Here is a 13,197-nt window from a genome sequence, read left to right as displayed (position 1 = left end):
GAAGGGGAGCTCGTAACAGGCCCCGGCTCAAGATGGCAGCCTGATATCGTGATTCTCTTGGAATCCCTCTTATTCCACATCATCCATGTATTTCCATGGCAAGGAATACGGATTTGCTTACCGGTTTGGCTGCCAGGGAGATTGTATACCAGTTGCAGTTCAACTCCAGTGGGAGAATATAGCCTCCCAAATGGGGAATCCCGCTACCAATGTGGTTAGATAGTCATGGGGAAGTCGCCGACAACCGGGGAGAAACTTCCAGCTAAACCCACTAGAAATGACACTTCGAAACCTTGGCTATCTAAATTTAGATTTTTGTTTTTTGTAAGACCTTCTTTGGAATCCTAGCATTCTTTCCCCCACCCCTCATCCCCATAGTTTGTCTAATGCTTTGAAGAAGGCCTTAGGGATGTAGATCGGGATGGATCCGAACAGGTACCTGGGCTGCACATTCATTATGATCGTCTGGATTCTCCCCATGAGGGAGAGTGGGAGTGTGTCCCATCTTTGCAGGTCCTTTTTTACTTCCTCTGTCAGACTGGTGAGGTTCCATTTGTGGATCCCTTTCCAATCATGGTCTATTTGGACCCCCAGGTAGTGGAATTTGTGTTGGGCCTGTTTAATCGCCACCCCCGTTGGTGCTGCCCCACCTACTTGTGGGTGGTGAAGGCAATCGTGACAGTTGAATGATGAAGGCCATAGTTATAGTAGGATGTGCCAAAAAAACATTTTAAAACAATCATTCTGGATACATAATGAAGCTTGACTGAGAGCCCAGAAATGCATTAGTGTTGAAACATCTGAGCCCCAGGGAAAATATTGATTGATTGACCGCTCTGGTTCTCTAATCTGACATCAATTCAGCAATGTTTATTTGCACAAAATGTAAAGAGGTTTCAGGTGTTTGCAGTTTCTGCTATTGATACATTAAAGAGTCTGGATGATTAACACTTTTATTGGTCAATAGTTAAAAATTAGGTTTTAAGGAATTGGAAAATTGTCAATGCATGACTTTTTAAAAAGATCTTTAAAGGGCTCCCCAGTTATTCTGACTCAGCAAATATTCAGCTTCCAAAGTTTGGAGCCTAAACAGCTGAAGGTATAGAATGTGAGATAAGAGCTTGGGAAATGGAAAGTTTGTGGTGGGCGTATTTGTAGGGCGAGTAGAGAAGGTTGCAAGAGATAGTGAGGGCAAGCCACTGGAGTAATTTAAATTCAGAGATGAGAATTTTATTTTTGAGCTCTTGGAAACCATGAGCCAATATATTTTTAAATAGATTTAGTGTGCCCAATTCACTTTTTTCCAATTATGGGGCAATTTACAGTGGCCATTCCACCTACCCTGCACATCTTTGGGTTGTGGATGCGGAACCCATGCAAACATGGGGGGCGCGATTCTCCGCCGGTGGGAGAATCGCGGGAGGGCCGCTCTGGCACCCCCCCGCGATTCTCCCACCCCCCAAAATGGCATGTCGCATTTTGCAACACGCCGCTCAGAGAATCGCGGGCCGCCGTTTTTCAAGGTGACTGGTGATTCTCCGACCCGGATGAGCCGAGCGGCCTGCCGTTCCCGACCGGTTCACGCTGGCGACAACCACACCTGGTCGCTGCCGGCGTGAACATGGCGCCAAAAGCTGGTTTGTGGATTGTGGGGGGGGGGGCGGAGAGGGGAGTGAGCACCACGACCATGCTCGAGAGGAGACTGGCTCGCGATCGGTGCCCACCGATCGTCGGGCCGGCGTCTCAAAGGGACACACTCTTTCCCCTCCGCCGCCCCGCAAGATCAAGCCGCCATGTCTTGCGGGGCAGCGGAGGGGAAGACGGGAACCGCGCATGCGCGGTTTGGAGCCGGCCAACCCGCGCATGCGCAGCTGACATCATTAGGCATGACGCGGCCGAGATTTACGGCATGGCCCTCCTAGCCTTCCGGGGGGCAGAGAATAGGGGGCCAGGAGCGGCCTCCGACGCCGTCGTGAACCTCTCCGGGGTTCACGACGGCGTCGGGCCTTGCGGCGAATTCTGCCCGGGTTGAATGTGCAAACTTCACTCAGAGCCAGGATCGAACCTGGGAACTCGGCGCTATGAGGCAGCAATGCTAACCACTGTGCCACCATGATGACCTCCCAAGAGCCAATGTCAAGGAGGACTGGCATCTTTTCAATTAGTAGATATGGAATTGGAAGTTCAGTTCCAAGTCAAACAGAATATCAAGATTAAAAGAGTTTTATTCATCCAAACAGTAGTTAAGTGAGACGGAGTTGGTGGGTAAGGTATTGGCTTGGTGCTGACAGCCAAGAAGATGGTTTTGATCTTGCCAACGCTTAATTGGACTGGTTGGGCTGAGTGGCCTCATCTGAATTGCAATTTCAATAAAATTAAGCAAAAAATATTTTTTCACGAAGTTACAGAGTTTTGGAAAGTACCACAGGTGATAAATATTCCTGTGACCTGACTAAGGCTCAATTAGTTCTGCCTTTTATATTTTTGCTGAACTGTCCTCAAAAATAATATGAAGAATAACTGTGTAATATGGAGGAGCTGTGTTTTGTCAAAACTAAAACTGCTGTTCACAACTTTTGACGGTTAGATACCAGTCGACTGTTTACATTCACACATCGAACTCTATTACTAAATTCCGTATTTATTCTCAATGAGAACATTACAGAAGTGCACGTATTCATCTTTACATTATCGCAAGATGTTTAAATGGTCTTAGAGCTACAAGAATGACTAGATTGTTAAGGTATATTACTATTACCTTCATTATGTTTAATCTTCTGACAGCTTTTGATTTCTATTTTGAAAGAGAAATAATGTATATTTTCATACCACTTTCAGCTTTGCAATTCTTTGCAGTTTCAGTTATTGAACATGCTTTTTGTGTTGCATTCTGTTACAGTTATTTCAATCCTTTTCTTGTGAACCAATGTGACTGAGATTAAAGATCATGTTCTACGGCGAAGACTTCATTGGCTAAATGGAAAGGAAACTGATGATGACCAGGAGATAAAGTTGAATGTATTAAGAAAGGACTGGAAATGTTGTGCCGAAGACTGCGGTATTTCAGGTACAGATTGTTTCGATGGACTCTGACAGCAATCTGCTGTTCACTAACATTGCTGTTTCTTGTAAGCCGTGGCAAGAACCCTATAAACCAGTACCGAAATTTGGAGCTTGTTGAAGAGGACCCCAGATATTATGTAAATTGCACTGGCATTATCAACGGAGATGAAGAGACAGTAAAACTGGCTAAACTTCAGGCACTCTCAATTGTATATAAAAAACGTCCTGTGCTGAGTGAGAAAGATTACATCGACTTTAGCAAACTCTGTTCCAACTTCACCAAGGTGCAAAGGTATATTACATTTCCGCTCAGCAAAGAGGAAGAAGAATTTCCAATAGCATATTCAATAGTAATCCATCATAGAATTGACATGTTTGAAAAGCTTTTACGGACGATATATGCACCTCAAAACGTTTACTGTATTCACGTTGACAAAAAGTCACCTGAGATCTTCTTGAATGCAGCTCGGAGCATAGCCTCATGTTTTGACAATGTCTTTATTGCCAGCCAGCTTGAGAATGTAACCTATGCATCCTGGAGCAGGGTTCAGGCAGATGTAAACTGCATGAAGGATCTACTTCAAAGGAATTTAACATGGAAATACTTGATCAATCTCTGTGGCATGGATTTCCCATTAAAAACCAATTTGGAAATGGTGGAGAAACTCAAGGCCTTAAAAGGAGCAAACAGCTTAGAAACAGAGAAGCCATCACCACATAAAGAAAAGAGATGGAAATACAGTTATAAAGTGGTGAATGGGAAAATAAAGGCTACAGATATTAATAAAGAAGCTCCTCCAATTGAATCACCAATGTTTTCAGGAGGTGCCTACTTTGTTGCTAGTAGAAATTTTGTGGAATATTTATTTAAAAGTCCTAAAATACTAAGATTTATTGAATGGGAAAAAGACACTTACAGTCCAGATGAACACATGTGGGCAACACTCCAAAGAATGCCTGCCGTGCCTGGATCTGTCCCTGTTAATAATAAATTTGATATATCTGACATGAATTCTTTAGCGAGGCTAGTAAAATGGAGTTACTTAGAAGGTGATATTTCCAAAGGTGCACCTTATCCACCCTGCACTGGTGTACATATCAGATCAGTGTGTGTATTTGGAGCTGGGGATCTGAAATGGATGCTGCAGCAGCATCACCTATTTGCCAATAAGTTTGACACAGCGGTCGATGGCATTGCACTTCAGTGCTTAGAGGAGCATCTAAGACATAAAGCTATGTACAATCTTTTAAATTACACTTAGACATGAACTTCCCAAAGATTTGGGGATTAAATTTCTCACGGGCAAATGGAAGGATTCCTGTCTTTCTTCATGAATTAATAATCTGCAAACACCTCACCGGACATGTAGGCTTTTAAACATATGGCCCCGATATTGATGGGTTACACAAGCGAAGGGGAGAATCTTTGGTTGAGTCACGCAATGTGTGCAGTTTTGACTCCACTCTGCACATCTTGATTCAACAGATTCTCTGCCTAAAATCATCCTGAGTGACAGGCTTAGTTATCTGTCAACCAAGGAACCGTCTGTAGAATGTCACAGCTGTTGCAAGATGTGGTATCTCGATATATAGCTGGAAGCGTTGTATAGTTGAACATAAACTGTTTATTGCTAACCCATAATTATGTACAAGTCCAAGGTGCAGCACTCTATGTGCGTTGTCGTAATGCAGGCTCCTGCCAAACTCTGCTCTATACAGTCTACTATCGTGTGACATTGCGTCACACCATGGGCAGTGCTGTCCTCCAGTCCCGTATTAACTATGTTAAATGCTGTTTCCTACCCAGATGCAATTTTTAGGCTAGCGGCAAAAATTTACCTGGCATGAGGAAAGGTTGAAAATCAACTGGTCCAGGCCTCGGGTGGGAAGGAGGCAGGAGCCACCTCCATTAGAAACCATTTCTGACTTTGATTACTCCCCCACCCCACTATTAGGGGCTGGTGGCCATGGTCCTTCCTATCACCCACGGCCTCTACCCTGACACCCTGATTGCCCATTTTCCATCCCCACCAGGTCTTTCCAACCCTCCCTACTCTGGGACCCCTTAAACCTACCTTGTCATCCAGTCCTGGGTCTTAGGTTCAGGCATCTTCCTGCAGTGCCTCTGCTGTCCACTACAAGTCTTGTTGTTGCAGGGAGGACAGAGCCACCTGTCAGGCAGGTTCCCAACTGCTTGGATGTTGGGAAAGGAAACCCAACTATCCAAACTATTCAGACCCCTTATACTGCAGCATCCACAAGAAAGGAGGCTGCTATTACTATGTTAGCAGGAGCAGGAGGGGATCTAGATCGTGGGCAGAAATTTAATCAGTGAAATGAGTGCGATCTCTGATCCCAGATGGTGGTCAGATCCCTGACCTAGATTGTTTGAGAAGTGGTGGATATTTGAATGTCAGGGTCCAATGGTAGGGAAAAATATAGTTTGATGGGTCAAGGGAAGCACTCCTGCTTCCTCTAGCCCAAAAGCAGTTTTGCAAGAGCATTAACCAGTACCTTGAAACTTCTCACCTTCCTTGAGACCCAAGAAACCTTGGCACCTAGTATTAAACCTGCAAGGCAGGTTAAACATGAGGTTGCTGACCTCATTACAGTATTTAAACAGCCAACCACTTCTTAGAAGTGGTTTGGCTGTCCACCCCTAGCCTCGTTTCCATTGTTGAGTTTGAGATTTCTAAATCTTTTGCATCTCATCTGGCCCCATTCCATCCAATTTTGGGTGCTGGGGTTAACTGAGTATTGTGTTTTCAGATAGATAATTATGGAGAAAAACAGCCACATTCCGATATATCATAATTCCACCAAATTTGCCAGGCTGGTACTGGTAGATGGCTCCTAACTTTTCCAAGTCACATGCAAGATTGAGTTGTTTTCTGTAAGTCTTTATAAAACAGTACCTGCATGTTTCATGAGCAGTATGCATGTGTACTTCCTTGTCAAATTAAGAACAAGCTGATTATATAAATGATTAAATTTCAACAAGTCATTCTTATTACTCATCAAGATTAAATGCAAATTTGCATTATTGATTTCTGCTTATTGATTATGAAAAGGGACTAGTTTAAAGCCACTTATTTTAAAATGTAATGATATTGCAAAGTTATATTCAATTAGTATCTTAATGGCCCTAATATTCTCTGCAGTGATGAGCGCTGTTCTTCTGTTTTGCTCAATCCAAATTTAGTAATTACAATTTATTTCAGTGCCACCCTTTAGACTCTTCCATGTAACTCTTACAAAACACCTGCACACTAATATCTTTGATTTACTGTCATGTAGTTCATTTCTACGTGTCCTAGTATTTAATATGATTTTTACGGGGCAGCACGGTGGCCTAGTGGTTAGCCTAACGGCGCTGAGGTCCCAGGTTCGATCCCGGCTCTGGGTCACTGTCTGTGTGGAGTTTGGACATTCTCCCCGTGTCTGCGTGGGTTTCGCCCCCACAACCCAAAAATGTGCAGAGTAGGTGGATTGGCCACGCTAAATTGCTCCTTAATTGGAAAAAATAATTGGGTAATATAAAAATTAAAAAATATATGATTTTTACTGTGTGTGTACAGCACACCCAATTTATATAGAACTACAGTATAAAGAAATTACTGCACAGAAACAAGCCATATGGTATAAGCTGGAATTTATGCTCTACTTGAACCTACCTCTATCCTACCTTATCAAAAATCAATTTCATTAATTTCTTCCTTATCTGGCTTCCCCTTAAATATATCTGGCTACTTATTTACCTTTTCCTTGTGATAATAAGTATTGCATTCTAACCACTCTGAGTAAAAAGGTTTAATGCTGAAAAGAGAGTCATGTTGCTGAAGTTTTTTGTTTTGCACTCATCCGGGTGAACACAAGAATACAATTTGGCATTTTTCCATTTGTCCTGATGAGTGCAAGATGAAAAGCTTCGGAAACTTGTCTCTCTTTTCAGCAATAATCCAGCTACGTATTGTTATTACCAGGCATCTAAAGAAGTTTACTTGGAATCTAATGCAGTAAGAGGGGTCTCAATTTAAACCACATTTCTTGTTCCCTTACCTTTAGAACACGGTGTAGTTATGAAAGTCTTCCAATTATCAATTTCAAAATAACTATTTCAATGTCATAATTTAGTTCTTGCCATTGATAATTGTGTGTTTACATTTAGATTGACATTGGTTGGGATGAATTGCCTCTCCCTGAAACTTATCCCCTTCTTCCCTTTATATTTAAGGTAAAGTTATTTTTATAACTCACATCAGTTGAGATTTTGCTGACTGAGAAACAATGGCTGGGCTTTTGTGGCTCTTCCAGTTGACATGATCTTTTGCTTTTACCGAAGGCAACACCTCCATGGTGGGTTCCCTGGTAGTGGGACAGGTGAGCCATGCAAAATGCCATAGAGATCAACGGGACTGGAAGATCCTGCCAGTAACCAATTGTGAGCCGCCAAGAAATACGACGTAGAGGGGGAGGGGACAGAAAATCCCACCCAATGTTATTTTCCCATAGATGTACTACTCAATGCAGAGAAGCAACTTATTCTTGTATTTTCTGTTATTTATCATTACCACATTCAAATCATTTCAGGAATTGTGAGAAATTCAGTTTGGTACATTGCATAGTGTGTCCTATGAAATGGGTTCTTGTACATGTGTCCGTCTTTTCACATTGAAATTATTTCTGTAATGTCACTTGACCATAGGCTTCTTGGGATCATGGGCAGCAAGCTTCCTCTATATCAGATGAATTAACTTTAGTTCCAGTTTATCTGGTGAATTATTGATGTCATTCAGCATTAATAACAACCCATACACAAAATCAACAACAAGGGGGTAGAGTTTTCTACCTTTCTTCCCTCAGCCACTCCTTCCTCCTACAATTGTTTTGCTTTTTAAATTTCAAGACTTGCATTACCTGAACTCTTCTTGTTTTACCTTGACTCATGTTTTATACTTTTCAACATTGTCTTGCACTATGGACTTTGGCCCTTCATCTTGATTTTTCAGTTTAAAACAACATTTCGAACACAAATATTAACATCCTGCCTGAACTATACTATTGTTTCTTGTAAGCCGTGGCAATGATTTTAATATTAGCCCTTGTCATGTTATGGATGAATTGTGGGGGCTCTGTCAGGACTGTCAGCAGTTATGTCCATTACATTTGTGCTTTGGTGTGTTCAACTTTGGGCTTTCAATCCACTACAAAATCAAAGGGAATCTTGAGAGTCAGGAGAAAGAAGTAAACTAAGTAAAATATTAGAAAGTTCACCTTAAAATGTTAAAGAAATAGCAAAAAGCAATCAAGTAGGTTGGATCATGTAATAAAATGGTAAAATTATGATTTGGAGTAAAGAAATAGAACAGAAGAGACTGGGATAATGTAAAGATCGATGTAAAGTGTTTCCATCGTTTTATATTTATTTAAAATTGTAGTTCAGAATTAATATAACAATGAATTTACTTTGGAGCTTTATTTTCTTCAGTGGTGTGTTTACAAACCAGTATAGTACTGAAACTGCACTCTTGTCCAACAATAGAGTACTGGGAATCAACACTCTATTCATACTGTACTCCTAAGTCTCTTCAGCAGTCCGCCACTTTGGGAGGTTGGGGGACATATAGTTTCATAAGTTGAGGTGTTATTGTCTGATATTTGGAACAGATCATCTGTTTTTTTTGGTTCTGAAGGAAGTAGGGCCATGGAGGATGTGACATTGGCTGTAGATCCCATCTTCCTCAACCCTTACATAGGTACCCCCTGTCGGAAGATATTCACGAACCTCTTAAAGAGAGCGGTGGCCTGGTGCAGTTTACCAGTCTTGTGCTTATGATGCTGTACTAACAAGTCAGAAGTCATGATTTTCATAATAACCCAACTGGATTGCTGTGCACTTCAATTAGTCTGCAAACTCCAGCAATCGAACTTGTCCATATGTTTGATGAGGTTGCCTAGTAAGCCACGCAGTTGTAAGACTGCAGTTGTGGAAACATTGGGCAAGCTTACTGACAGCAACTCAAGTTGTATTCAGACATTGCCAGTCCAGTTCAGCTCGCAAAGCCCTTGTCACTACATCTGGGGACTGATGCCAATTTTGGGAAACTTGCACCACATATAAAACAAGCAATAGCCATTTGTTGAAGCAATAGCCTAATGTTATCATAATGCACACTTATCTTTCAGCCAATATCTTCCATTCTTTTGTCACTGTCCCTGGGTATGTCTTGTCCCAACTGTTGTATCAGCACACTAGGTGCTAGGGAAACAATGGTATGCTGTAAAACATGTTTGGCAGCGGGAGTCTGCAATATTGAGTTCAGATCTTGCGTTCAGTTTTGCTAATTCACTCCATATGGTATTAAGGAGCTGAGTGGTCATGTCATAAACACTATTGGCAAAACAATACAAAAGCTTATACAAAGTATTGAAGATTTTTTTGCACCAGAACTAACTGGTCCCTTAACCAGCTTATTCAAGGCTGGGTGCTACATTGTGTGGAGCCAATGTGGAAAGATGCCTAGATATGTGCAATGTGTAAAGAAAATCAAGACAAATTCAAGCCTATCAATTACATTCCCAGCAGTCTGTTCCCAATGAAAAGTGATGACAGAAGTCATAAGCAGTTTTTTAAATCCATTCAGGGGATGTGGGCAGCGGTGGCTGGGCCAGCATTCCTTGCTCAGCCCTGACTGCCCTTCAAATAAGTGGCTTTCTAGGCCATTCCAGAGGGCATTTAAGATATAACCACATTGCTGTGGGTTTCGAACTACATGTAGGCCAGGTCAGGTAAGGATGCCAACTTCCTTCCCTAAAGAACATTAGTGAACTAGATGGGTTTTTATGACGATCAGTAATGGTTTCATGATCATCATTAGACTTTTAATTCCAGATTTGTATTGACTTCACATTTTACCATTTGCTGTGGTGGGATTTGAACCCGGGTTCCCCAAAGCATTACCCTAGGTCTCTAGAATATTAGTCTAGTGATAATACCACTATGACCACCTCCATGAAGTTGTCAATACAGTGCTCACTGTACTTCCGTCAGGTTCTGCCAGAACCTGTGCTCCAGCCCTCATTTCAACAAAAACTAAATGTCAGAGGAGACTTAAGAGAAACTTCACTAAATAGTACCACATTAGCTCATTTACAGCACCATAGAGACATGGCAAAGTTGAGATCAATGGCAGAATCTTCCAGTTGCTGGAGTTAGATCTGATGAGTCAGAAGGTGGGTATGATCTTAGGAGGCCATTTATTGTAGCCCTCGGAAATCACTATAGTATCCTTGGCCCAAACATCTTCAGCTGCTTCATTAACAATCCTCCATATGTTTCAAAATCAGAAGTAGGGCTATTTTTTGATATTGAACAATGGCCTGCCGACCAGCTCTTCTGATGATGAAGCAGTTCATAACAGCATGCATGAGAAATTGGACAATATCCAGGCATGGAAAAATTGCAGACAACGTTTGTACTACAGATGTGCCAGGCAATGACACCTCCCTAAAGATGACCACAACTTTGAAAATACTCACCAATCTGGGAGTGCATGTTCCAAAAACAAGAAATAAACTAGTCTTCATGATTCTTGCACTGTTCATGAACTTAGTATCCAGAACTGGTGCAATGTGGCTTTTAATTGTATTATCTATTGACTTTGACAACCAATCTTAGCCTTGTGAGCTCTACTCGTGTGAAGTCCTCCTATCTTTTACTTTTCCAAAAAGTTAAAACAACACAACCAAAGACAAATAAATTTCACCAAAAATCTCTGACTGCAACTTTAGATAGTCCGCTGGAAGAGTGGGAAAAAGCCGGACTGAAATGGAACACAAAAGTAGGCATGAACTTAACTTTGAAGGACCATTAGGCTCTATGTTTGGTGCTGTTGGGCAGGAGATAGTGCAGCTTGCCATCTGACCAATGGAAGGTCAAAATTGCATTGGGATCCAATGTGTTATCGCATCACATTTTGTGCGGGTTGATGAGTCTACCCCATTCTTGTTTTGCACAGACATGTTTGTCACCTATATAAAGGCTCCCATGGAAATGGAGGTGGCCCAGACAACTCTAGAAAGGGGGCAATAAGCATTACACCAATATTTTTAGTGCATCATCTCCTGTTCTCAATCAAATTCCTGGATATGAGGGAGCCCCAGAGTCTCGCGAGACCAACATTTACTGTGCATCCCTAATTACCCTTGAGAAGGTGGTGGTGGCTGACGCCTTGATCTGCTGAAGTCCATGTGGTGTAGGAATACCCCTACTACTTTTGGTAGAGTTCCAGAAAGTTACGTCATGCAGATTATTCAGCTGTATTTCCCTAGATGGCCAATAGCCCAACATTGACCTAAATTCCAAGTTGCCAAATGTTAAAACTCATTCATGGCCACAGCTCTCGGGTCATTATTATGGAAGGGGGTGCCACCAGCAACCTGACCTGCCACCAGCGACCTGCCTCCAGTTCATTTCTGCGCTCCAGACTCTGGCTTCAATGAGGTTCCCACCTGCCATTGGTAAAGTTTATTATGGGCTTCATTGGCTACTTGTTGATGTCAATCAGGTAGCCTGTGCCTCATTGACGGTGCCTCTGGAAAGATTACTCCCATAGGGACATGTCAGGTAGCTGGTGCAAAGCACTATATTTCGACCTTGCTTCCACTCCAACTCCATAATCCAGAATCAGGAAAATTGAGTCTATTGCCTTGGAAGAGAGTCGTGAGGTTTTCACGCAGGAGAATGTTCTCTCTCCATATTAATCTTATCATCAGAAATCTGAATTCTAGTGATCATTATCAATAATTTTCCGTCTAAACTGGCTAAATTTTATGTTGCGCTATGATGCTGTGATTTTTTTGTGTTATTGTATGGTTTAATTGAATTAATTATTTAAAATAATGCATTTTTGTATTAATTTTTAATCAGACTTCTGCGTGTAATGTGATAATTTTCAATAAATTTACTGTACTGAAATTCAAAATTGTAAAATCAATTGAATAGTTGTGCTAAAACCACATGTGCTGGATCTACAACTTTCATAAATATTGAAAGGGGCAAATAAATGGTTGAACATGAGGTTGCCAGTGTGAAGGAAATCTCCTGTTAGCCGCAGTTCCTCCTGCATAACAATGAATGTTACTTTTGTAGAGCAATGATTATTTTGATTACTGCAACTGCAATATCCTTTATCAGCACTTTGTCTGATATCATGGCCTGAATGTAATTTAGAAAGGCCATTTTTGATTCATTTTATGCAAACTAAATCGATTAGAGAACCTTGAAACCAAAGTGTAAAACAACGTATGTATTAAGGTATTGTAATGAAATCAAACCTGTGGCGTTAGCCTGGAAGAAGTGGATCCATGAGGCTAGGAAAAAGCTACCTGAATGCATGTCCTGTTAAAATATGTACAGATCATTGATTTACTTTGTTGCTTGCTTTCATGTTTTAATGACAAAAGTGTTTTTTTTAAATAAAAATTGTCTCAATTTGTGTAAGCATCGAAAAACAATGGAAAACTTTATCTTTATATCTCTAGAATAAAACATATGCGTACCTTGGTAGAATGGTTGTTATTTCTATTGTATTACAATGCCCACTAAACTAACTTAAAAATGCACACATCAAAAAGATAGTTTTCTAATAAACTTACTTGAAAGGACAACTATTCAGACACGCCTGCAACACCATTACATTAAATCTGGAATTCCAAAAAAGGATGGGCGGGATTCTCTGTCCCGCCAGACCCGTTTTCTGGTGCAGTCCGCCCTCGCCGGCAGTGCGATCCTGCGTCGTGGCAGCTGGCCAATGGGGTTTCCCATTGTGGGCACTCCCACGCCGTCGGCAAATCCGCGAGCATGACTGTGCTGCTTGTGAAGCAGAGGTTCCTGTCAACAGAGAATTCCGCCTGATGTTTCATGAATATATATCAAGGGCAAATATCTCCCATTTTGAGACTGCATACGGTGGCAGGCTGATCCGCTGACCAGAACAGTGGGATCTTACTCTAGATTCTGCACTTCGAATCTCACTAATTATGCACAAGTACATTCGCCTCCCAAGTCACCAGGCAAGCAGCTGATTCATCCACCTACTGTCATCTGACAGGTTTGAAGGTCTTGGCGCCCTT

The 13,197-nt window shown here is 41.7% G+C and overlaps 1 protein-coding gene and 1 long non-coding RNA gene across 3 annotated transcripts in view; both read left to right on the top strand.

The window, feature by feature from the left end:
- Window positions 1-4,371, top strand: part of LOC119970389 (beta-1,3-galactosyl-O-glycosyl-glycoprotein beta-1,6-N-acetylglucosaminyltransferase-like) — a 92,771-nt gene extending 88,400 nt beyond the window's left edge. For both annotated transcript variants that reach the window (XM_038804931.1, XM_038804930.1), the window contains one exon: window positions 2,900-4,371. In XM_038804931.1, coding sequence (XP_038660859.1) covers window positions 3,039-4,325 — 1,287 coding nt within the window. In that variant the 5' untranslated portion in view covers window positions 2,900-3,038 and the 3' untranslated portion in view covers window positions 4,326-4,371. The remainder of the gene's footprint in view (window positions 1-2,899) is intronic.
- A 2,163-nt stretch (window positions 4,372-6,534) lies between these two features.
- Window positions 6,535-12,634, top strand: LOC119970390. The gene is made up of 2 exons (XR_005461602.1): window positions 6,535-7,297; window positions 7,406-12,634. It is a non-coding gene; the product is annotated as an uncharacterized LOC119970390 (long non-coding RNA).
- Window positions 12,635-13,197: the final 563 nt, after the last annotated feature.

The sequence above is a fragment of the Scyliorhinus canicula genome, chromosome 8 (genome assembly GCF_902713615.1).
Source record: "Scyliorhinus canicula chromosome 8, sScyCan1.1, whole genome shotgun sequence".
Taxonomy (NCBI): Eukaryota; Metazoa; Chordata; class Chondrichthyes; order Carcharhiniformes; family Scyliorhinidae; genus Scyliorhinus; species Scyliorhinus canicula.
The sequence above is the reverse complement of the archived record's forward strand: the minus strand, read 5'-3'. Positions and strand labels throughout refer to the sequence as shown.